This window comes from Macrobrachium nipponense, chromosome 48 (assembly GCF_015104395.2).
Source record: "Macrobrachium nipponense isolate FS-2020 chromosome 48, ASM1510439v2, whole genome shotgun sequence".
Taxonomy (NCBI): domain Eukaryota; kingdom Metazoa; phylum Arthropoda; class Malacostraca; order Decapoda; family Palaemonidae; genus Macrobrachium; species Macrobrachium nipponense.
The window spans coordinates 19,004,136-19,028,998 of record NC_087223.1 but is presented as its reverse complement, the minus strand read 5'-3'; the positions used below and the strand labels follow the sequence as shown (position 1 = coordinate 19,028,998).

At 43.5% G+C, this 24,863-nt stretch overlaps 1 protein-coding gene across 9 annotated transcripts in view; it reads left to right on the top strand.

Annotated features, from left to right (window-relative positions):
- LOC135205071 (histone deacetylase 6-like) overlaps positions 1-24,863 on the top strand; it is a 167,190-nt gene that overhangs the window by 128,851 nt on the left and 13,476 nt on the right. For all 9 annotated transcript variants that reach the window (XM_064235349.1, XM_064235351.1, XM_064235350.1 and 6 more), the window contains 13 exons: positions 829-910; positions 1,358-1,445; positions 1,983-2,165; positions 2,351-2,508; positions 2,695-2,890; positions 3,317-3,446; positions 3,891-4,150; positions 11,320-12,901; positions 13,778-13,950; positions 21,478-21,660; positions 22,231-22,388; positions 22,749-22,944; positions 24,032-24,161. In XM_064235349.1, coding sequence (XP_064091419.1) covers positions 829-910; positions 1,358-1,445; positions 1,983-2,165; positions 2,351-2,508; positions 2,695-2,890; positions 3,317-3,446; positions 3,891-4,150; positions 11,320-12,901; positions 13,778-13,950; positions 21,478-21,660; positions 22,231-22,388; positions 22,749-22,944; positions 24,032-24,161 — 3,519 coding nt within the window. The remainder of the gene's footprint in view (positions 1-828; positions 911-1,357; positions 1,446-1,982; positions 2,166-2,350; positions 2,509-2,694; positions 2,891-3,316; positions 3,447-3,890; positions 4,151-11,319; positions 12,902-13,777; positions 13,951-21,477; positions 21,661-22,230; positions 22,389-22,748; positions 22,945-24,031; positions 24,162-24,863) is intronic.

The following is a 24,863-nucleotide window of genomic DNA, read 5'->3' as shown; positions in this document are numbered from 1 at the left end:
ACGCTTCGTCGCCGATCGCAAACAACAATACGATAATCTATGACAATTATCGTTTGTATGACTGCAGTGTTCAGAGAAGTTGATTAGTTATACCAAAACAGTAATGAAGTTCGAATTGAAAAGTAATGTTTTCCTAAATGTTATTACTACTGTAATTACACTATTACTATTAACATTTCTAAAAGGTTAAGAATGGCAAAGGTGCTGTTAAGTGTAACTCAATGTTTACATTTCTGCTGGCCGCTCAACTACAAGTTGATGTCAATGATGTGGAATTATTTCATGAATAGGCTACAATATTATGAAGATATGCCAATAATATATAAGGTGAGAATGGTTTTATACCTTTATTGTCAGTTAATATCATAATGTGAATCTGTTCATGCATTTGCTGGTTATCGGAACCGGACGAGGCTTAGCCTACAACGGACAAGCCCTCGATGCTGTGATATACCTAGTAGCCTAGATTGAGAAGTGGTCTGAGGAAAAACTTGTGATTAACTGAATCCGTGATTGCTGATCCGTGACTAAGCGAGGCCCCACTGTATTTAAAGTACAAAAATGATTTATATTTTTAAGTATATTTGCTAGATATGTGGAATGTTTTTTTTTTTATAGAATTACATAATAGTACTGAAGCATATTGCAATGCCTGTATCTTCTGTTCAGTTCAGAAAAATGACATAATTTTAAGAGCATTTGAGGAGATGATGGTGAAAATGTGTAATACTGTATGTATATAATTTCCTGCTTGTAAATGTAAATGTTTTGTACTATAATGGTGATGTTTTGTACTCTAATATTGCTCAATGTTTTTCATGTTGACAGAGAACATTCAACACTTGCCCAGCCATAAACTTTGCCTTGTCTATGACGAAGAAATGAGCAAGCACAAGAATACATTAGAGAAGTGAGTGTGTTAGTCCTGTTTTGGTTTTAAATTTTCTGATTTGCTCCTTAATTCCCAACAAATCTTTTTATTAAATATGTAATGTAGGTGAATGGATACTCATTGCATGTATGTAAAGATCAAATATTGAGTTAGATTCATTTGCTAAAAGTATTAAAAAGGAAAAAGAAATAAGCAGCGTAAATTAAGAAGCATTTTACAAAATAACGGAAGACCATGTTGAATTACGTAAGTTGACCAGCTGATATTGAGAAGTTAAGAGGTTTTTATTGGCTTAGTAGGAAAAATTACTCAATAACAGTGGTAATAATAGTCTATTGCTCTTCTTGTGTTCATGAATGATAAAAAGACTTAAAATAACTTATGTTCAAAATTTTAAGTATAAAATTTTGATGGATTGATTTTAAATAATCTGTATTCTTATAGCCATCTTTTATCACCCTGCAGGGAGCACCCAGAAAGGCCGGAGAGGACGGAAAGAATCTGGAGGTTCCTGAATGAATTTGGTGTGACTGAGAGATCGCTGGTTTTGGAGGTCTGTACTCACTTATATACTAACTTGCTCAGTTGCCTTTTCAGACTCTTTAAGTTACTGGAAGTTCAATTCTGTGAGATTTTAAACTCACCAGGACAAATGTGGAGAGAAATTTTGTGGTAATTTGGCTCTATTGCCCGTGCAATCTATGAATATCATTTGAAGTTTTCCAAAATTGTCAAACCACTACAATGTCCTAAGTCATGGTCCTAATATTTTCACAACGTTGTTATTGACTTTGGCCATTTCTGTCGTTGATTAGATCTACTGTAGAATTTATTAATTGTAAGAAATCATCATACAGTAATATAGTACTCTTTTCATCTAGTTTTGTCCTTGCTTACAAATTTTGGTTTGCTTTCTTATATCTTTAAATATTTATATCTTTGAAGATGAATTTAATTGGAAAATCAGTTTCACTTTATGTTTAGTCCCTTAGTTATAAGAAGTTTTGGAACTTCACTTAAAAGTAACAATGACTAATGAAGTGTTGATATAACTATTTCATGCTAATTCGGTATAATCTTGTTTCTTCAGTCTCGAAGGGCCACCAGGGAAGAAATAGAAGCTGTGCATACCAGAGATCACGTAGACCTCATGTTCAGTCTGAACACTCTGTCGAATGAGAATATTAGGAACTTGCAGGAGACTTACAAGTCGGTGTATCTCCATCCCTCTAGTAATGATGCGGCCTTGCTGTCTTCAGGCAGTTTGCTGCAGGTATGTTTGGAGTAATTTGTAATGATTTATGTTTGCTTGAAGTTATTGCTGTACGTAGTATTGTGTTCCACAGAAAATTCCGCAAATAGGCAAAGCCATGAATCCAGAACAGCAAATAGGCAGGGGTCAACTGGAAACAAGTTTAAGATGTTTATAAATAATATACATTTACTTTGCCCTTTAAGGTTGTGGATAGTGTCTGCAGTGGAGAAAGCCAGTCAGGAATTGGGGTTATTCGCCCACCAGGTCACCATGCTGAAATGGACCACCCTCATGGATTCTGCCTCTATAATAATGTTGCTGTTGCAACCAAATATGCTGCTCAAAAGTATGGATATCAAAGGTTAGTATTTGTACATCTTTTTCTTGTACACTTACTTGTTATTTATTTACTCACATAATGACGATACAGACAAATACTACCTAGCTTTGTAGTTGGGGTTAATAGGATTTTCAATTTTTTTTACATTTTAAAGATATCTCCTCCTTATATTAAGTCTTGCTACATTTTTTAAAAAAATTACTACAGAATCTTGGTCCTTGATTGGGATGTTCATCATGGCAATGGAATTCAGCATGCATTCGAATCCGACCCTTCTGTGCTGTATGTGTCCATTCACCGCTACGACGATGGCCTGTTCTTCCCATCTTCGGAGGATGCAAACTATGACCGAGTAGGCGTTGGAAGAGGAGAAGGTTTCAACGTCAATATTCCTTGGAATAAGGTAAATGTTGACTGTTAGTTGTTTTATAGGTTTTCTTTTGGCAATTGCACCAGACTAGGTGTCTGCTATGTTAAAAGTTGAACAAGAATTCTCTCTCTCTATATTCAGTAGGGTTGTGTAAGGTGTTGAGCACATTATATAATACTCATTGTGTTTGAAGATTTTTCCCAACTATAGACTACAGGATGTGTTCTGAGCAGATAGGCTGGGTCAGGCTGTGATGTTCAACTTGTATATATTTTTTTACATGATTTTATTCACTGCAATGGACTGATATGAATGTAACCTTACAGCAACAATAGGAGCATTTATATGGATGTTCTTGATATCTGTAAACCAGCTAAGTACCTCTTGATGCAATTGTATCTGTCAAACATAAAGTCAGTTGAATGTTTGCTGACTGTTGATTTATTCTTGCTGTTGCAGAGTGGCATGGGAGATGCTGAATACATGTCTGCAATGCTGCAGGTTGTAATGCCCATTGCATACCAGTTTGATCCACAGCTGGTTATAGTGTCGGCAGGATTTGATGCCGCGAGAGGGGATCCCCTTGGAGGTAATGTCTGTTATGCATTTTTTCAGCCCAAGGAACTTCACTTGAGTATTTTTCCAGAAGCTTTTCATTTCTAAATATTGCAGGAATTGATAAAGTTAGATCTCATTTGATGCATTTCAAATTTTAATTACACTACTGTATGTGCTGAGAATATTGGTGGACACATTAGTTGAATGAATGTGTCATAGGTCAAGTGGATCATCAGTTAAATAGGTGATGTATTGATTTGGTCATAATTCATGTAGTACATATACATAAAAAAGTCAGTCACAGTTTGAGTAGGTCTTGTGACAAGTTAAAAGGTCCGAAAGTTGAATAAGTCATATGTTGGGTAGATAATCAAGTACGGGTATATCATTAGTTGAAGATGGTGAGATCATTCATAAGAAATCATGTCGAGCATTTCAGTAGTACAAAGCAGTACCATATTAATATTTTCATCAGGTTGTCGGGTTACTCCCGAGTGCTATGGCCACATGACACATCTACTGACCTCCTTAGCCGGCGGGCGCATCATCCTTGCCTTAGAAGGTGGTTATAATCTCAACGTCATCAGTTACTGTATGACCATGTGTGCGAAAGCTCTTCTTGGAGACCCAACGCCAGCTTTAGATAAAGCTCTTGTGCCAAATAAGAGAGCCGTGGAGACCATTTCCAGCGTCATCCAGGTGCACTCAAAATATTGGTCTTCCTTATGTTTTCAGGTGTGTAAGTAGGGTGTGTATTGTGAATGATATTTGATCAGAAGACATTATTGTTATATTCAGAAGATAAACATGATATTGTTATAATACAATAAAGTTTCATACATACTTACCTGGCAGATATATACATAGCTAAGACTCCGTCGTCCCCGACAGAAATTCAAATTTCGCGCCACTCGCTACAGGTAGGTCAGGTGATCTACCGGCCTGCCCTGGGCGGCAGGACTAGGAACCATTCCCGTTTTCTACTCATATATTTTCTCTTCCACCTGTCTCCTTGCGGGGAGGCTGGGTGGGCCCTAATCGTATATATCTGCCAGGTAAGTATGTATGAAACTTTATTGTATTATAACAATATCATTTTCATACAATCAACTTACCTGTCAGATATATACATAGCTGATTGGCACCCTTCGGTGGAGGGTAAGAGACAGCTAATACTGGAATAGACAGGTAAACAACATCTGTTGTAGGTATAAATAAAAACCTTGGTTCCTACCTGATAGGTGGTAGACTTCGTGGGTGTTTGCCCCGTAGTCTGCATCACCTCAAGAAACTTTAGCGAGATATGTGATCTATGGCCAAGAATTCTTGTGGAACTGCCGAAGGGGTCTTATCCACTTACTCGGCAGAGCCTGCAAGGACTTTGTCAATGGGTGCTGATCCACTTATATGACAACACACCTTATTAAGGAGCACACAACCAATCCCGACCACCTGATCCTAACCACCATGTTAGTATTAAAAATTGCTCCGAGTTATCCCCAACTCTTCGCAACAACCGTAACTCAAACCAAATTGCACACGCACACAATAATTTTTCCAAAAAAAAAAAAGATACTCATCTACTAAAAGATATCACAAGAGTTCCTTACTGACTTGAAGTGACTGGCCGCCTGTGCGGTATCTGCACTTGTTCAGCAGAAAGTCTAGAACATATCTATTAGACATAAGTAGTAAAAATTAAGGATTGTTGTCAGTCCTCTCCCGTACCCAGGATTGTGCCCGCAGACACAAAAGGACCTAAGGAAAAACATTTTTCATAGGTCACACGCACGTCCTTCAAATAGTGAGAAAGCAAACACAGAATTACATCTCCTAATATGTCGCTTCCAAGATATTCTTTAGTGACATATTTCTCTGAAAAGAGAGAGACGTCGCCACTGCTCTCACTTCATGAGCTCTTACTCTCAGGAGTTTGAAAGAATCATCCGTGCAAGCCTTATGAGCGTCCGTAATTACGTTCCTGACAAAAAGGCTAAAGCATTCTTAGACATAGGTCTTGATGGATCCTTCACTGAGCACCAAAGACCTTGTCTAGAACCTCCCAACTGTTTCTTTTTCTGTAAGTAAAACTTTAACGCCCATTACTGGGCAAAGAGACCTCTCCGTTCCTGCCGACGAGACCCGATAATCCTTTTACCTCGAAGTTTCTCGGCCAGGGATTCGAAGGATTTTCATTCTTCGCCAAGAATAATTCCTTGAAGGAACAGATGGCTGAATCTATATTGAACCCGACTTTGTCACTAAGGGCGTGCAGTTCACTAACTCTTTTCGCCGTCGCCAGTGACAAAAGAAATAAAACATTTTCTCGTCGTTATATCACGAAACGAGGCCAAAATGTAGGGGTTCAAATCTCTCTGAAGACAAGAACTTCAGCACTACGTCTAGATTCCAGTTAGGGGGAGAAGTAATCTTAGACTTCTTGGTCTCAAAAGACCTAATCAGATCATGTAGATCTTTATCGTTTCCCAAAATCTAGGCCTCTATTCCTAAAGACGGCCGATAGCATACTCCTATAGCCCTTTATCGTGGCTACGGAGAGACGCGATTCTTCTCTCAGAAATAACAGAAATCAGCTATTTCTGTTACAGAGGTACTGGAGGAGGACAACTTCTTCGACTTACACCACCTTCTAAAAACTTCCCACACTTGGATTGGTAAACCCGGATAGTGGAAGTTCTCCGGGCTCTAGCGATCGAGCTTGCTGCTTTGCTAGAAAAGCCTCTCGCTCTGACAAGTCTTTCGATAGTCGAAAGGCAGTCAGAGCGAGAGCGGGGAGGTTTTTGATGAAACCTCTCGAAGTGTGGTTGTCTGAGAAGATCCTTCCTTTGTGGAAGGGATCTGGGGAAGTCTACTATCCACTCCAGTACCTCTGGGAACCACTCTTGAGCTGGCCAAAAGGGGGCTATCAGGGTCATTCTTGTCCCCTTTGAAGTCACAAACTTCCTGAGCACTTGCCCCAGAATCTTGAATGGGGGAAATGCGTAAACGTCTACCTGAGACCAATCTAGCAGGAAGGCGTGTCTACTGCTAGAGCTCTGGGTCTTCCACTACTGAACAGAAGAACTTCCAGTCTCTTCGAGAGGAACGTGGCAAAGAGGTCGACATGAGGAGTCCCCCAAAGAGACCAGAGATTGCGGCAAACGTCTGAGTGGAGGGTCCATTCGGTATGAAGGACCTGGTTCCTCCTGCTCAGCCTGTCCGCTCTCACGTTCCTTTACTCCCTGAACGGAACCGGTCGTCAATAGAGAGATGTTCCTTTGCGATGTCCACAACAGCAGGTCTCTTGCGAGTTCGTAAAGGGCATACGAGTGAGTACCTCCTTGCTTCCGAATGTATGCAAGAGCGGTTGTATTGTCCGCATTCACTTGTACTACTTTGTTTGCTCACTAACGGTTCGAAGCTCTTTAGAGCTAGGTGTACAGCCAACAGTTCTTTGCAGTTTATGTGCCAGGACACTTGAAGAGCATTCCAAGTGCCTGACACCTCTCTCTTTCCCAAAGTTGCTCCCCAACCTTTTTCCGACGCGTCGGAAAACAATACAAGGTTTGGGCTCTGTATTTCCAGGGAAGTACCCTTGTTTTCCCTCAGTGGGAGTAACCACCATTCTAAATGGCGCTTCATCAGATCTGGAATGGGAAAACTGTCCGAGAGGAGTCCTGTCTTCATGTTCCACGAACTTCTGAGGAAGAACTGAAGAGGACGGAGATGAAGTCTTCCTAGATGACTGTTCGAGCGAGGAAAGGGCCCTAACAGGCCTCAACCATTCCCTCGCCGAAGTACGTTCCTTCCTTAGGAGAGAGAGACTTTTCTAAACCTCTCGTTAGTCTCTCTTGAGAAGGAAATACTCGAAAACCCCGAGAATCCATCCGAATCCCCAGATAGACCAAGTTCTGGCTGGGGATCAGTTGGGACTTCTCGAGGTTCACGAGTAATCCTAAGGTCTTTATCAGGTTTAGTGTCACAGTCAGGTCCTCCAAACACTGTTTCTCTGACTTTGCTCTGATAAGCCAGTCGTCTAGGTACAGAGAAATACTGATTCCTTTCAGATGAAGCCATCTCGCCACATTTTTCATAAGGCTCGTGAAAACCTGAGGCGCCGAAGACAGGCTGAACACAAGGCTCTGAATTGGAAGATCCTTCCCCCCGTCATGAAACGGAGTACTTCTTCGACGAAGATGGATCGGGACGTGAAATAGCGTCCTGGAGATCCAGAGACACCATCCAATCCCCTTGGCGAAGAGCCGCAAGGACTGAAGCAGAGGTTTCCATGGAGAACTTCTGTTTCTGAACAAACTTGTTCAGAGCGCTGACATCCAGAACTGGTCTCTCCAGCCCCCCGAGGCTTTCGCAACCAAGAAAAGACGATTGTAAAACCCTGGGGAGCTTTGATCCAGCACTAGTTCTATAGCTCTCTTGGTCCCACATCTGATCCACCATTTGTTGAAGAGTATCTCTCAACACAGGGTCCTTGTAATTGGCGGACAATTCCCTCGGAGTTGACGTCAGGGGAGGATTGTCCAGGAAAGGAATGAGGTATCCCTTCTGAAGCAAGACATCGACCAAGCGTCTGTGTCTATGAGAGTCCAGGCTTCCGCAAATCCCCGGAGCCTGGCACCTACTGGTGTTTGGAGGAGCGCCACTTCACTTTCCCCTTTTAAAGGGGCGGAACGAGGCTCGACCTCTTCTTCTCGGTCGTTTTCCTTTTAGCGGTAACTCTAGCTGGAGGGCCTCCTCGAAAGGGCCGAACAGGAGTAGACACCCCTTTCTTTTCTCACCATCACTGGTCTCTTCTTCCTGAAGATTGTAGGAGAAGATCCTGTGTCGCTTTCTCCGTCAGAGATCGGGAAATATACCCTCACCAACTGTGAAGGGAACGAAAATCAGACCTAGGGGCGAATAACAAGGCTGCTCTTTGTGAATGGGATACTGCTTTCGTCAAGAAGCGCTAAAAACAGATCTCTTCTTCAAGAGACCTGCTCCAAATAAGGAAGAAACTTCCCCTGAGCCGTCCTGTAGCGCCTTGTCAATACAGGACAAAATTGCAAGGAGTACGTCCGGCTCTAGCCCTTCAGGGGCAATGATCCTTGCTTGGACATCACCCCAAGGACCAATCTAGGAATGTTAAAGACTTCCTAGAATGTGAAAAAGTCCCTTGAGGAGATGATCCAACTCTGAAAGACCCCAAGTAATCTTAGCAGTGTGAAGGCTATGTCTCCTGGATGCATCTACCACACTGGAAAAGTCAGCTTCAGCTGAAGCTGGGAGTGTGAGACCCATATTCTCCCCAGTCTGGTACCAAATCCCTCTCTTGCCCGTAAGTTTAGCGGAGGCATGCAAAACACTGTCCTTACTAGCTCTTTCTTGGTTAGCATCCAGCTATCCAGCGATTGAAGGAAGCTCTCTCTAGAAATCGTCGGTCTCATCATCAAGAAAGCCGACGATTTCGGCGTCTTAGCGCATGAAAAAAGTGAACGAGGCGAAGGAGGAGCGGCAGGGATCAATGCATCTCCGTATTCCTGGAGGAGGAGAGCTGTCAAAACTTTGTAGTTAGACAGCCCTTCTTTGTCGTGAGTCTCGTCCTCTGAGTCCTCTTCTAAAATCGGATCAGAAGGAGAGGCCACTTCCCGTTCCGGGTCTTCCTGTCCAAAAACTCTCTCTACGGGAGACAAACTCCTAATAAGAGAGGGGCTAAGAGAGTGTAAAGAGCTCCTATGCCTGGTTGGCTCTTCGTACTTGGCTGGCTCTTCGCGCTTGGCTGGCGCCTCGCGCCTGGCTGGCGTCTCGCGCCTGGCTGACTCCTCGCGCTTGGTTGGCGCCTCGCGCCTGGCCGGATCCTCGCGCCTGGCTGGCGTCTCGCGCCTGGCTGACTCCTCGCGCTTGGCTGGCGCCTCGCGCCTGACTGATGTCTCGCGCCTCTCAAAGCTCTCGCGCCTGGTTGGAGTCTCGCGCCTTTCTGGTGCCACATCCTTGTATGTCAGATGCTTGTCTGGCGCCTCGCGCTTGGCTGAATCCTCACGCCTGGTTGTTACCTCGCGCTCGGCTGAAGCTGCTGGTCTGGCAGACGTATCCCATCTGGGAATATCCTCGCACCTGTAAAGCGTTTCTCGCTTGTCTGACGCTCTAATCTTAGAAGACGCTTCTCGTCTGTAGGACGCCTCGCGCTTGACTGGCGCGACGCGCTTGTCTGGCGAATCAAAATCGTCCAAAGAGTCTCTAATCCTCGAAAGTCAATCTCAAAAGACTCACGTCCCACAGGAGCCTCACTCCTGGCGGGAGAAGGAAGACGAGTCTTCTTGACCGGCAGTCTCACGTCTTTCTTACGAGGAGGATCCTTCGAAAGGACTCCTACCAAGGCGGATAGCTGTTCCTGCACCGCCAAAATGATCCTCTTGGAAGCCTCTCCTGCGTCTTCTTGAACGGGAGAGGGAGACCTCGAAGGAGTTTTGCCCACATCATGGGACGACAAAACCCTCTTCGCCTTCTTGATGGAAGGAGGCGCTTCTTCCGAAAAGCGTTCTGGGCTTGAATCCAACACAGGATCTCTCCAGTGCCTTTTCAGGGGCCTGGACAAGTCCGAATCCTTCCACCCTCGTTTAGGAGAGGGAGAAGCGGACGAAGAGAAGCACTCTCTGAGACGCTTTTCCGATAAGCGATCCTGAGCAGTCTGTCTATATACAGCGCCTGCTGAAGGGACGCCTGACCGTGGGGAATTCTCCACAACCTCCGTACGGCTTTCGACTTTCCTTCTCCTCTGGGCTTGGGAGCTTGGAAGAGGTCTAGGCCTGGGAGCGTCGCAGAGACGGTCAGACGCCCCCTCCACAACACTGGGGACACTCACTTCACTATAATCACTTTCACAGTCCTTACCTTTCATGGTAGCCATTTTGGATCTCATCCTGTGAAGAGTAGCTTTCAGTTCAGCAATTTCCGAGGCCGAATCTGATGTAAAGCCAGTGAGGGCCCTGATACAGAATTAGAATCATAATTAAGAGAAGAGTTAGAATTATCCAAAGGCTCAATAGGCCTTGTACTACTACCCGCAATCTTAGATGCAGCCCTTCTGACTCTATCCCTTTCTAACTTCTTCAAGTAAGAAGTTAGAGTCTTCCATTCCTCAACATTCAACCTCTCACACTCATGACAGGTGTTAGAAATAGAACAATCAAAACCCCTACATTTGCGACATACAGTGTGAGGATCAACCGAAGCTTTCGGTATCCTCACCTTGCAGCCTACATTCACACACATTCTCACACAACCACTTGAATCAGACATTCTTGAAGAAAAATCAAAAGCAAGTCCAAATCCAGTCCACAGTAGCGAATGCCAAAACAACGATCCAGGTACGTCACCAAAAGTCCACAAAAAGATGATCAATTGTCTAGAAAAGCGAATTCCAGTCAAGAGGTGGCAGCAACGATGTTGATACCACCGGCGACAGAAAATATATGAGTAGAAAACGGGAATGGTTCCTAGTCCTGCCGCCCAGGGCAGGCCGGTAGATCACCTGACCTACCTGTAGCGAGTGGCGCGAAATTTGAATTTCTGTCGGGGACGACGGAGTCTTAGCTATGTATATATCTGACAGGTAAGTTGATTGTATGAAAACTAGTCATATAGAACAAGCCCACCAAAGGGGCCATTGATTTGAAACTCAAGCTACCATAGAATTTGGCATTCATTTGAAAGAAGAGAAGTTGGTAGGAGATGAAGAAAGAAGAGATCAGTTATTTGGAAAAAATGAAATAAAAAAAATCACTAAATGAATAGATAAAAACATAAGTAAATTATTGAAATACAAGGAGAATTTTTCTATATTGTCAGTATAATTTCTGTTACTTTCTCTCTCTCCCTCTTATGATAATTTTTTTATAATTTAATAGGTTGCTCTGCCAGTAGAAGATGTATTATCTCAGGGATTTGGCGGAATGCCCCAAGCGGTCGAATCTGGAATGTCGGGCTCAGAGGTGTCCTCGTGCAATCCATCGCCAGTATCCACACCGTCGGTCTCTCCAATATATGTTTCTGCTCCTTCCTCCCCAGATAAAATTTGGAAAGAAAAACAGTTGGTCAACAGCTTTAAAGAAAGATCGTCTATGTCTTGCGAAGCTGAATTTTGCTCAGATCGCGTAAACTCACCTACCGAAGAACCTCAGGAATCATTGCAAAGCAGTGGGTGTTCGGACAGTCTAGGCAGCTCTCTATCTGTATACACCACGCCAGTTCCCACGCCTGAGAAGATTTCACCAGCGAAAGCAAAGGGCCTGTCACCGAAAGACTGTGATACGTCCGGTAAGCTACAGACTCCTGTCATGAGAGGGAAAACTAAGAAGGGGAATTCATCTACTCCAAACCGCCTTCAGAAACCAAGGAAAAAGCAGAGTGATGTGTTAATGGTTGCAGCTTCAAGCATTGCCCACGAGAAGAAATACACTTCTGTTGTGTTTGGTGAAAGTTGTGGGGCAGGTTGTAAAAGTGAAACACTTCAAAATATCAGGACTCATTTACAGGAATTCCAGCTTCTTGAAACTTGCAATATTATACCTTCTAGAGAAGCGAGAAAGGAAGAATTTTCTGTTCTTTTCAACGATGGCATTGGTGAAGAACGTATGTCTGAAGAAGAAAAGGACCGTGTATTGACATCTGTTGGAAATGCTGTCGATATGATTTCCGAAGTAGTCTTTTACAGGTGCCAGAATGGCATTGTCCTCGTGCCATGTGGTAATGCTGATACAGGAACCTTTAGTTTATGTGATATTGCTTCTTTTAGTGCAAAACATACTATTGATAACTTGAATGTCCAGCGTGTAATGATCGTAGACTTAGACTGTAGTACAAATCGAGATTGCCATGCTTTTTGTGGTGATAAGAGAATTCTGACTTTTTGCCTTAGGTTACACGGTAATCAACAGTGTCAGAGTAGCGGAAAGGAGAGTACAAAAGGCTGTGAATCTTGTGATCGTAACATTAAATTGAACTTGGGTTGCCAGAATTTCCATATGGAAAATTATTATACTCTATTTCACCAGCTCATTTTGCCAGTCGCTTATGAATTCGCTCCCGAAGTCATTGTAGTCGTCAGCAACTACGAAGCTGCAGCTCATTGCGCAAATGTCTTTCCAGTAGTTTATGCTCATTTGGTAGGGCAGTTGATGGCTTTAGCAAATGGTCGGATTGTAGCATTAAGTGGGACCAGCCAGCATGAAGCAGTAACTAAGGAATGCATTTCTGCTGTCTTTTCTGCCCTCCAAGACATCCCTTGTAGCTCTGCCCCAAAGGTAATGGAAAGTGCGTCGCCATTAGCCAAAGCAGAAGTTCTGGAGGTCATCAATACTAAAAGGAATGATTGGAAAACATTGCAGTGCCATGCCCAGACTTCATGTGCCTTGTCATACAGTCGGAAACCAGACGATTCTACGCAAGAATGTTGTGGACGTGACTCAGTCAGTGACTTTAAGAGATATGGTAAGTACGCATTGTATAGAAAATTCTTATGTTACTCTTTTGTGGTTACTGTTACTGACAGCACTGACACTCAGGCCTCATGTTTGCCCATTGCTGTACGTAGCAGTCCCCACTGCGTCACTGCTTCATGGTACTTATCTCAATTCAGTCGTGGGACTTTAGTACCTAGTGCATTTACACTCACTTATATGTTGTCATTTCAACATCTGGGCCTATCTACTGATCTCGCTCCCTCCACCATACATTTCTTGACTTACTGAAGTTCTTTACTGTACAGTATTCTAGTCTTCTTGTGAGATGTTCTGTAGACAGCTCTCTACTATTGTTAAACCACAGTTACATTATCAGACCCTGGTGGAAATGAGAGCCAGGTTATGTGGGTAGAGACTTCAGGAATACAGTGGTCCCCCCGTATTCGCGGGGGATGCGTACCAGATCCTTCATGTGAATATAAAAACGCTAAAAACAGCCTCTTTTGTTAGTTAAAACTCAAGAAAAACCACGAAAAATGTTCATACTTGGTTTTTTTAATAGTTTTATCACAAAAAGTGCATTTTATGATGAAATTGATAAAAAAAACCCAGGAATTTGTGGATATTTCTCATAGAAAAATACCGCGAATGCGTGAATTTTCTGCGAATAATGCGGGGAAAAATCCCCGAGAGAAATCCGCGAATGTGTGAGTCCGCGAATCTGGAGAACGCGAATACAGGGGGCCCACTGTACTTGAAAAGTTTGCCTAAGGCCTGAAAAATTCAAATAAAAGACTGATCGTACAATTCTCTTTATGATACATATAGCTGTAATTATGTAACAAACAAATATTGATATGCACTTGCTAATATCTATCCCTTATCTCCCTCTGGAAATGACCAGCCAAGAGTTCTGTGGATGAGGCTGAGCTTCCTTTGTGCCTTGTGTATGACGAGTCCATGCTGGAACACTTCAGCTACGAAGACAGGACACATCCGGAATGTCCAGACCGGATCAGGTGCATATACCAGCGCTTGCAGGAATTCAGAATTGTTGAACGTTGCCTTCGTGTCAAGGTGAATATTGCTTAGATTTTGATCACATATGCATCAAAACTATTTTTGTACATGAACTTCCCTGCCAGATATATACTTAGCTATAGTCTCTGACGTTCCGACAGAATTTCAAATCTCGCGGCACACGCGACAGGTAGGTCAGGTGGTCTACCTTACCCGCCGCTGGGTGGCGGGCGTATGAACCAATCTATCTCTCCAGTCAGATTTTTTCTGTCGCTGAAGCGATAACAACTGTTGTCGTTTCATTCCGATATATTCTTCATTTCTCGCTTGCCTGGAGATTGATTTGGACATTTTGGTGACGTATTCGCTCTATTTTGGCTTGGCATACGCTGATTGTGGACCGTTATTGACTTTGCGCTGGATTTTCCTGTAGAATGTCTGATTTTGATTCTGTTTCCAAAACTCCGGTTTTGTTTAGAGTATGTTTGACCGATGGATGTAAGGTGAGGTTACCGAAAGCTGCGGTTGACCCTCACTCAAATTTCTATGTTAAATGTAGGGGAATGAATGTTCGTTTAGTAACCCGTGTCAAGAGTGTGAGGTTTTGAACGAAGATGAATATAAGGCTCTTTCTTCTTATATTAGGAAACTTGAAAGGGATAGGGTACGTAAAGCTTCTTCAAGGAGTTCGAGCAGGTCGAGAATGAGTGAGAATGAAACTAACATTAATGTAGTTTTATGAACCTTCCTCCCAGGTCTCAGCTCCTGCCTCCCCGACGAGCCGAAGCCGTAGATTCGTCTTCGGATTTTTTTTTTTTTTTAGGCGGCGGCCTCAAAAGCTTCCTTTTGTTCTAAGGAAGACAAGAATCTTCGTACTGATCAAGGTAAGAGTGTCAGTGATGATAAGTGCAGTGTACCCAGTGATGTGGAGGGTGCGTCTGACCGGCTCCTTAGTGCCTCCAGGCCTAGACCTCTTCCAGACTCCCAGTTCCAGTGGAGGAGGAAAGTCGAAAGCCGCAGGAGGGCTAGGGAGAGCCCCCACCGGTCAGGCGTCCCTCTGGCAGATCCTGAAGTTCGCTCCCAGGCTGCCTTGGATCGTAAGAAGAAGAATATTCTTCGTCAGTGTTTTTCGTCATCCTCGTCTCCTTCGCCGAAGCGTGGTTGGAGCTCTAAGGAGGCGTCACGCCCGTTGAAGAGGGCTGCGGAGGCTCCCTTCAGTACGTTAGCGTCCAGCCCGGAAGACTTTTCTGATGTAGCTTCCTTGCAAGCAAAGAAGCCTAGGAGATCCAGTGATCGCCCTCCTTCTCCCGCTCTTCGCGCTGAGCTTGCTTCGGAAGAAGATCCTGGGGACTCTCCTTCTCGAGTGCTAGCGGGCCTACAAGCTCAGATCACAGCCTTGGCGGACTCCTTGGCATCGAGATCGCGTAGAAGGAAGGATTTGTCTCTCCCTATCAAGAGATCGAGGCGCGTTTCGTCGGAAGAGCGCTCTCCTTGTAATCGGCGATCTCCTTCTTTTGAGGATACTTGATACTTCTACACATCGTAACATTTCACGAGAGGAACACCACTCCCGCTCGGAGGTGTCGAGACGCCATTCGTCGGATAGGCGCTCCTTGGACTATGAAGATATTTCCCCAGATCGGATTCCTGCCTCGGGTAGACGCTCAGCCCCTTCTGTTTCTCCTTCTTCTAGAGTTCGTGCAAGAAGAGAGAGTCGCTCAGGTCATAGAAGACTTATTTCGTCGTCTCTGTCTCATCTTTCTTCTCCTCGCCTTCTCAGAGAACCTAGGGAATGCCCTTCTGAAAGTAGGCGCACTTCTCCTTCCGACTACTGTCGTCGGGCGTCGGATAACGTGACTGGTAGGCGCTCATCGCATGGAGTTCGCTCCTCCCCTGTAAGACATCAAGAGTCTAGTAGGACTCCTTGGTTGGAGCTCCTTAGAGCTCCAACCACGCTTCGGCGAAGGAGACGAGGATAACGAAAAACACTGACGAAGAATATTCTTCTTCTTACGATCCAAGGCAGCCTGGGAGCGAACTTCAGGATCTGCCGAGGGGACGCCTGACCGGTGGGGGCTCTCCCTAGCCCTCCTGCGGCTTTCGACTTTCCTCCTCCACTGGAACTGGGAGTCTGGAAGAGGTCTAGGCCTGGAGGCACTAAGGAGCCGGTCAGACGCACCCTCCACATCACTGGGTACACTGCACTTATCATCACTGACACTCTTACCTTGATCAGTACGAAGATTCTTGTCTTCCTTAGAACACAAGGAAGCTTTTGAGGCCGCCTCGTTCTCCTCTTCAAGAAGACCAGGAAGCCTCTGAGGAAGAAACTAATACATCGGCAACAGTTTCTTCGTACAAGAAGCTCACAGAGCTTCTCCTTCAGGAGTTCGGAGAGTCTTTGAGCCCTACTGCTCCTCCTTCTCCACACTCGTTGTTCTCCACAGCGAAAGCAACGAAAGGATCTTCGTGTGTGAGAATGAAACCGACTCTTTCTATGAAGAAAGCGCTCAAGAGTTTCGGTTCATGGATGCGTACTAAAGAAGAAGCGGGGAAAACTATGTTTGCCTTCCCTCCGTCGAAGCTTTCAGGACGGACAGGATTTTGGTATGAGACAGGAGAACCCTTGGGACTGGGCCTTCCGTCTTCAGCTGACGCAGATTTTTCGGCACTAGTAGACGCCACTAGAAGATCAGCTTTGAATTCGGCCAAAAACTACGTGGCAATGAATGAAATAGATCACATTCTAAAAGGCATTTTTAGAGTCTTGGAAGTTTTCAACTTTCTCGATTGGTCCCTCGGAGTCCTAGCCAAGAAACTCAAGGACCGGACACGTTTTCTCCGGAGGATTTGAATTGTGTCTTATCCTGTATGGATAAATCGTGAGGGATGGGGCCAGCGAAATAGCTTCACTGTTTGGAGCAGGGGTCTTGAAGAAAAGATCAGTATTTTGCTCATTTTTAACAAAGTCTGTCTCACATGCTCAGAGATCGTCTTTTGCTTTTTGCCCCTCTCTCTACGCAGCTGTTTCCTAAACACCTGGTTCAAGACATTTCGAAGGCTCTCTCTGCCAAAGCTACGCAGGACCTTCTAGCGCAGTCTGCAAGGAAGCCGCGCCCTATCCTTCCAGACTAAGACGAAGAAAGCTAAGCCGACCTCTCATGGAACCCTTTCGAGGGCTTCTACCTCTAGATCCTCTTCGTTCAGAGGTCGGAAACCAAATAGAAGAGGGAGGACTTTTACGAAGTCAATCAAACCTCCCAAGTAAGACTCAAGTCCTTCAGACAACTGTAGGCGCCAGGCTTTTACAGTTTGCAGAAGTCTGGGCCCAGAAAGACGCAGATGCCTGGACCCTGTCAATTTTGAGGAAGGGCTATCTCATCCCGTTCTCTTCGAGGCCTCCCTTGACGAATACCCCGAGGGAGTTGACGGCCAGATACAGGGGACCCCATCATGAATCAAGCCTCCGACTAGCGGTAGATCAGATGCTGGAAAAGGAGGCGATCGAACTAGTGGCAGATCATCTTTCGGCAGGCTTTTACAACCGCCTGTTCCTAGTTCCGAAATCCTCGGGGATGGAGACCGGTGTTGGACGTAAGCGCCCTGAACTTCTTCGTCGAAAAGAAGAAGTTCACGATGGAGACCACTGCCTCGGTGTTAGCAGCACTCCGTCCAGGGGACTGGATGGTGTCCTTGGACTTACAGGACGCTTACTTCCACGTACCAATCCATCCTTCCTCGAGGAAGTTTCTAAGATTCATGATGGGGGGAAGAATCTTCCAATTCAGGGCCCTGTGTTTTGGCCTCTCCACGGCCCCCCAAGTCTTTACGGCCATCATGAGGAATGTGGCACAATGGCTTCACCTAGAAGGGGTGAGGATTTCGCTCTATCTCGATGTTTGACTTATAAGGGCCAATTCCAGAGATCGTTGTCTGAAGGACTTGAAGAAAACCCTGGATTTGACTTATTCCTTAGGACTTCTGGTCAATCTGCAGAAGTCAAGTCTGCCCATTCCCGCTCAAGAGTGCGTTTATTCTGGGGATCCAGATGAACTCTCTGAGTTTTCGGGCTTTTCCGTCACAGGAGAGGATAAAGTAACAACCTTCTTAGGGAAAGAAGTATGCACAGTGAGGGAGTGGATGAGTCTGCTGGGGACGCTCTCCTCACTGGAGCAATTTGTTTCCCTAGGAAGGTTGCACCTGAGACCGCTCCAATTCTTTCTTCATCGGAATTGGAGTCGTCCTTCTCAGGATTTGAAGTTCTCCCTGTCAATTTCTCATCAAATCAAGAAGGAGTTAGCATGGTGGGCGGATCCCAACAAGTTCTCGCAGGGACTGCCTCTTCAATCCCAGAACCCCAGCCTGGTGTTGTTCTCCGATGCGTCGGAAACAGGTTGGGGGGTGACTCTGGGAACCAAGGAGGTGTCAGGAACCTGGGTGGGGGACCAGTCTTCCTGGCACATCAACAGGAAAGAACTAATAGCCGTGTGGCTTGCTCTGAAGGAGTTCGAGTCAGATGTGACAGGAGCAGTTGTGCAAATAAACTCGGACAACACCACGGCTCTGGCATACATCAGGAAACAGGGGGGGACGCATTCCTTCTCTCTGTACGAAACAGCAAGAGATCTTCTTCTGTGGACAGAAGAAAGGGGGATAAAACTTCTCACAGATTCGTACGGGAGAAAGAATGTAAGGGCAGATCTCCTCAGCAGGAAAGATCAGGTCCTTCCCACAGAGTGGACTCTGCACCAAGATGTTTGCCAGAGCCTTTGGAAGTTGTGGGGCAGGCCTCTCTTAGACCTGTTTGCAACTTCAAAGAACAAAAGACTGGATCTGTATTGCTCGCCCATCTCGGATCCAGGAGCAATAGGGATAGACGCTCTCCTACTCGATTGGAAAGGACTCGATGTATACGCGTTTCCCCCATTCAAGATTCTGGGGTTGACTTTAAAAAAGTTCGCAGAGTCAGATTCCGCGAGGATGACTTTGATAGCTCCCTTTTGGCCAGCACAAGATTGGTTCACAGAGGTGCTGGAATGGCTAGTGGATTTTCCAAGATCGCTTCCTCTAAGGAGCAATCTACTCAGACAGCCCCACTTCGACAGGTACCACAAAAACCTCCCCGCTCTCAGTCTGACTGGCTTCAGACTGTCCAGAAACTGGTCAGAGCGAAAGGCTTTTCGTCAGCAGCTGCTAAGGCAATCGCTAGAGCGAGGAGGTCTTCCACCTTACGAGTGTACCAGTCGAAGTGGGATGTCTTCAGAAGATGGTGCAAGAGGAATAACGTTTCCTCTTCCAGTACCTCTGTGAATCAAATTGCAGACTTCTTTTTATTCTTAAGACAAGAATGTGGCTTAGTCGTTTCGACGATTAAAGGCTATCGTAGTATGTTGGTGAATGTCTTCAGGCACAGGGGCCTCAACTTATCGGAAGATAAGGATCTACAGGACCTTATTAGGTCTTTTGATACAACGAAAATGCAGTCTCCTAAGACACCTAGCTGGAATTTGGATGTAGTCCTTCAATTCCTTGGGTCCTCTAGGTTTGAACCCCCTAATTCAGCCTCATTCAGAGACCTTACCAGGAAGACTCTGTTTTTGATGGCTCTAGCTTCCGCCAGAAGAGTGAGTGAGCTTCAGGCGATTGATGGTAATGTGGGTTTTAAGGAGGACTCTCTCATTTGCTCTTTCCTTCCTGGTTTTCTTGCAAAGAATGAGAACCCATCAAGTCCATGGCCCAAGAACTTCGAGATTCGTGGGTTATCTTCTTTGGTATGAGAAGAACCCAAGAGAACTCTTTGCCCAGTGAGAATGGTGAAATACTACCTTAGAAGAAAAGAGCAACTGAAAGCCAACCGAGAGGTCCTGTGGTGTTCAGTAAAAGAGCCTACTCGTCCATTGTCGAAGAACGCATTGTCCTTCTTCTTGAGAAGCCTCATCAAAGAAGCACACGGATCCTGCAGAGAAGAACATCTTAGGCTTCTTAAAGTGAAAGCACACGAAGTAAGAGCCATAGCAACTTCTCTTGCTTTCAACAAGAATATGTCCGTGCGAAATCTGATGGAGACAACATTCTGGAGATGTCAGTCAGTGTTCGCGAACCACTACTTACGTGATGTGAGAATCACTTACGAAAAATGCTTCGCCTTGGGCCCGTACGTATCTGCGGATTCAGTGCTGGGGCAGGGAGCTGGAACTCATCCTGTTTAGTAGTATAAATTTTTTCCCCTTGTATTTGTTGTTGTTGGTTGCCTTAAAGAGGATGCATGAAGGCATCTCTTTAGTCGTAATACTAATCTTTAGTAGTTTGGTTAGGTGGTCTGATGAGTGTGGCTCCTTGCAGTAGTAGTGGTTAGGACCTGTTAAGATAGGGACGAACTCCCTTTAACAGGATCCGACTTGGATTCTACCACACAAAGGGATCATATATCCCAGTGGTAGATCCGAGAGTCTTTCAGCATCAGGTCACGTCCTAGCTGTAGCTCTCCAGGCAACGCAGACTCAGAGACAGTATCAATGAAGTCTTCTGCCTGAACAGGTAAGAACCAAGGTTATTTATATCTTACAACATCAGTTGTTTCTTATCTCTCCTTATTACTTTAGCTGTCTCTTACCCTCCACCAAGGGTGCCAATCAGCTAAGTATATATCTGGCAGGGAAGTTCATGTACAAAAATGATATTGTTAAACTACAATAAAGTTTTGTACATACTTACCTGGCAGATATATACGTCTAATGGCCCACCCAGCCTCCCCTCAGGAGACAGGTGAAAGAAAAAAAAATCTGGCTGGAGAGATAGATTGGTTCATACGCCCGCCACCCAGCGGCGGGTAAGGTAGACCACCTGACCTACCTGTCGCGTGTGCCGCGAGATTTGAAATTCTGTCGGAACGTCGGAGACTATAGCTAAGTATATATCTGCCAGGTAAGTATGTACAAAACTTTATTGTAGTTTAACAATATCATTTTGTTTTATTGCTTCAATTTTAGCCAGAACTACGGTAATACCATCTGATGCTGGTCCTCATCTTTTCAACTTAACTATGAATTTCATGGTGCTAAATGTTTTTGTCGTACAGTAATATACTGATCATTAAAACTTGCAAAAACACCAACATTGCTTCTCATTCATCATTGAATCTGCAGCCCTTCCCGCTATCTCTTGGACTGTCCTAATGGTCTTTGTTTTACTGCTGATCCTTCAAACTCGTGTCAAAATCTCTTGTCACCTCCAAATACATCTGCAGTTCTTTCAACGGGATAGTGAGATTATTTTATATTGTAAAAATTCATATGTTGCCACAAGAAAAACTTATAGGTTTGGTTTCTTGAAAATCATTGCTCTAGTCTTAAATTCATGCTTCCTGCCATTGACATTCAAGATCAAATGCAGAGAAATATACCTCATTTTATAAATGCATTTTAGGTACTTCATGTATACACCATGAAGGCATAATATTAGTACTGTATAATTTAATCGTTTACAGCTTTTAACATGCATTTTATCCAGTAAAACTGAAATGACTGAGCTACTAAGATATGTATGTTTACAGTGGTCAATTTTGAAACTTTTCTTGACTTGTAGGCAAGGCCAGCATTTGTCAGAGAACTGGAGGAATTGCACAGCCCAAAGCACCTGCGTTTGATGTCCAGTTTAGTGTCGAAGAAGCCAAGTGATCTTCAAAATTTGCAGGAAAATTATGAGTCGGTTTTCTTTCATCGCCAAACACACAATGCTGCTTTGATGGCGGCTGGATCTGTTAATGCTGTAAGTGAATTTATGTTTATGTTTTGGTGTAATTCATTTAAATTCCTTTCAAACTTGTGAACTGCTATGTTCTGAAATTGATTTATCTTCATTATTATTTGTTACATAGGAACCACTTGTCATGTACACACAGTATGCTTTTTTATTTCAGCCCTAAAATCCTCTAAAGTTTCCTCTTAAGTTTTTAAATCTTGTTTCTGTGAGCTTGAGTCACATAGAAAGGAAATTTATGCAGAAATTCTTACTCCACTTGGTGGGATTTGCACCCACACAAGTTGGGTATTGAGTGGTGTGGCCACCTCATTCCAACGTGGCTTGCACAGGTATGAATCCCATCTGGAAAGGTAAGAAGAACCTATGCATAAAATTCCTATTTGGATTCAACACTTACAGAAGTAAGAATGCTATTTAAAAAAGGTAAGGAAACTGAGAAGTAAAGAGATCTTTCTAGTATGATATAGAATGTCTTAGTTACTAATTCTGCCATTCTCAAGTTAATATTTAATTGTCCAGTGGTATTAAGCAGCTAAACATACACTTTAGTGGTCCTTTCTGTTCATTTACTCTCAGGTCGTGGATAGCGTTCTAAAAGGTGAGAGTCGTCGTGCATTGGCTGTGATACGACCCCCTGGTCACCATGCTGAGAGGAATGAACCGTGTGGCTTCTGCTTCTTCAATAATGTTGCCGTTGGGGCAAAACATGCTATCAATGAATATGGTTTGAAAAGGTATATACAATATGTAGTAGTTATCAGACATTGCTGTAAACAGTAATCACAGAAAAAGTCTTGGCGCTCATTGCTAATGAAGTTGTTTGACTATGCCATTAGACCACATTTCTAGACTCATAGACCCTTCCTGAAGGACTGTCTCTCAAGTTAAAAGTAAATATTAGATCAAGGCATAGTCAGAGAAGTTTGACAGCTCTCTATAAAGGTTGTTTCTACTGGGCCAACCTGTCAGGTTTAGAAATGACCCAGATATCTGGTTAGAATACTTTAAAGCAATAAAAAAATTAAAATCAAAATTCCTTCGATGTCAGTTATCCATTCCACTTGATATCAATGTAAATATCTGCTTTTTGACAGGATATTAATTCTAGACTGGGACGTGCATCATGGCAATGGCATCCAACACATGTTCGAGTCAGATCCTCGCGTACTCTACATTTCAATTCACCGTTACGACAACGGCAGATTTTTCCCATGCAGCACGGACGCCAATTATAACCGTGTCGGCATCAAGAAAGGCAAGGGCTTCAACATCAACATACCCTGGAACAAGGTAAATGTTTATTACTCTTTTCATTGGCTTATTTCGTAGACAGTAGTAGTAGTAGTAGTAGTATTATATTGGGATCATCACCCAGTTATGTATTGTTCTATAGCCGTTTAAAAAAAGAGGTTCTAAAATGTTGCGACCCTAAGATGTAATGATTCATGACCAGTGTATGGTGTGAAATCACATTATGAAACAGGAATTGGCTAAGAAAATAATTTGACATTTGGAATATATTGAGATGGTTGGACATGTGATAAACCTATAGGAATGCCCTAGAAAAGTTGGAATAAGTATGTATATAACTTAAAATTTACACCTGATGTGAGTCCATGCTGTTGGTGCTTAGGACAGATAAGGGGGTTATTCTTAATCACTAATTTAAGCAGGCAACTGAGTTGATAGTCTTAACTCTCGTAAGGTTGGCCTGAAGAATGAAGAATGTGTTCAAGTTTGAAAGGGAATAGCTGATCTAAATAGAACTGAATGCAGATAGAAAGGTAACTAGCAGATTTATATTTAACTCAGTGCTACAGATGTAGAAATGCAGTATGGAGAGAGTGTAGGTTCTTCATGCAAGCCTTAAGTCTGAAGTATTTGGACTCTGTTGTTTGATTGTGCACTACTCCTTAACAATAATGATGTCTTTGAAGTTACTATTTTGGTACAAAAAGTTTTATAGTAAGTTAGAGAGTAAATGGGAAAATTAATGTAAGATTTTTAGTAAGTTAGAAAGTAAATGGGAAAACTAATGTAAGTTTTTCTCCAATAAGTATTCATTGTCCCTGTCTTGCTTAATTTATTAACATGTTTGGAGTGAGTGATACAAAAGCTTTTGGAAAAGCCATGCAATATCATTTCATGTTGATGGATGGAGTTCACAGATAATAAAAATGAATGGTGATAACAAAGAGAAGCTTTTGGGACTGTTGAAATAATTGGAAAATGTGTTTATCAGTAAGCTATTGTAGAATCCCCTAAATATATTCAATGATCTGATAACTGTAGTGTAGCTCAATTACAAATTATTTTTTTTATTTCATATTTTATATTTTAATATTTTCAAACTATAAGAACTATGATATATTTTCAGGGGAGCATGAGTGACGGTGATTACATAGCAGCTGTGACTCAAATTGTGTTACCAGTGGCCTTCGAGTTTAACCCGCAGTTGGTTCTAGTATCGGCAGGATTTGATGCTGCTATCGGTGATCCTCTTGGAGGTAAGTATTATCTTTACGCCACCAGCTTCCCAATTGTTGCATGCACCAGACTGCTTAGAGGTTTATTGCAAATTGCAGTAATGCTGGGTGTTATATGAGGAGGGGCTCGTAACCATATGCTCAGCTTTAATCTCTAGACAGGCTTGGGCTAGTAAAATTCCATGATCTGTATCCATCCAGATTCTAGGTATTAGTAGCGGGCCTTTTTCTTCTGCATCATCTTTTCTGGCCAGTATCTTATCTCTGGGAGGAATATAAACATGAACACCTTAGTTATTGACCTGCTTGCAAAGGAGTTACTATAGATTTCTGATATCATCATAAGTTCCATTGCTATATCTGCTTTAGTTGCAGTGTAAATGCTATGGATTACGTAGTAGGTATCTATTACTGATTACTGAGGAGTAGACAAGTAGTTAGGTTTTCTTGGGCATAAAAGGGAAGGATATTGATGATGTAAATGAGATATAATCACCTGCTATAGATTAAAAGGAATTTCTTAACATCTTGTGGGGTGCACAATTAATTGCAAAAACAGTGGTTCTAGGAAAAATACCAATCTCCCAGTATGAGAAGATGATGGATTTAAGTCAGGTGTTCCTGACCTAGCATTAGTGACTTGATAGTTTAAAGATTAGAAGCATATACTTTTTATTTTATGATGTAAGGGAAGGATTAATGTCTTCTGTCCCAAGTTCTCTT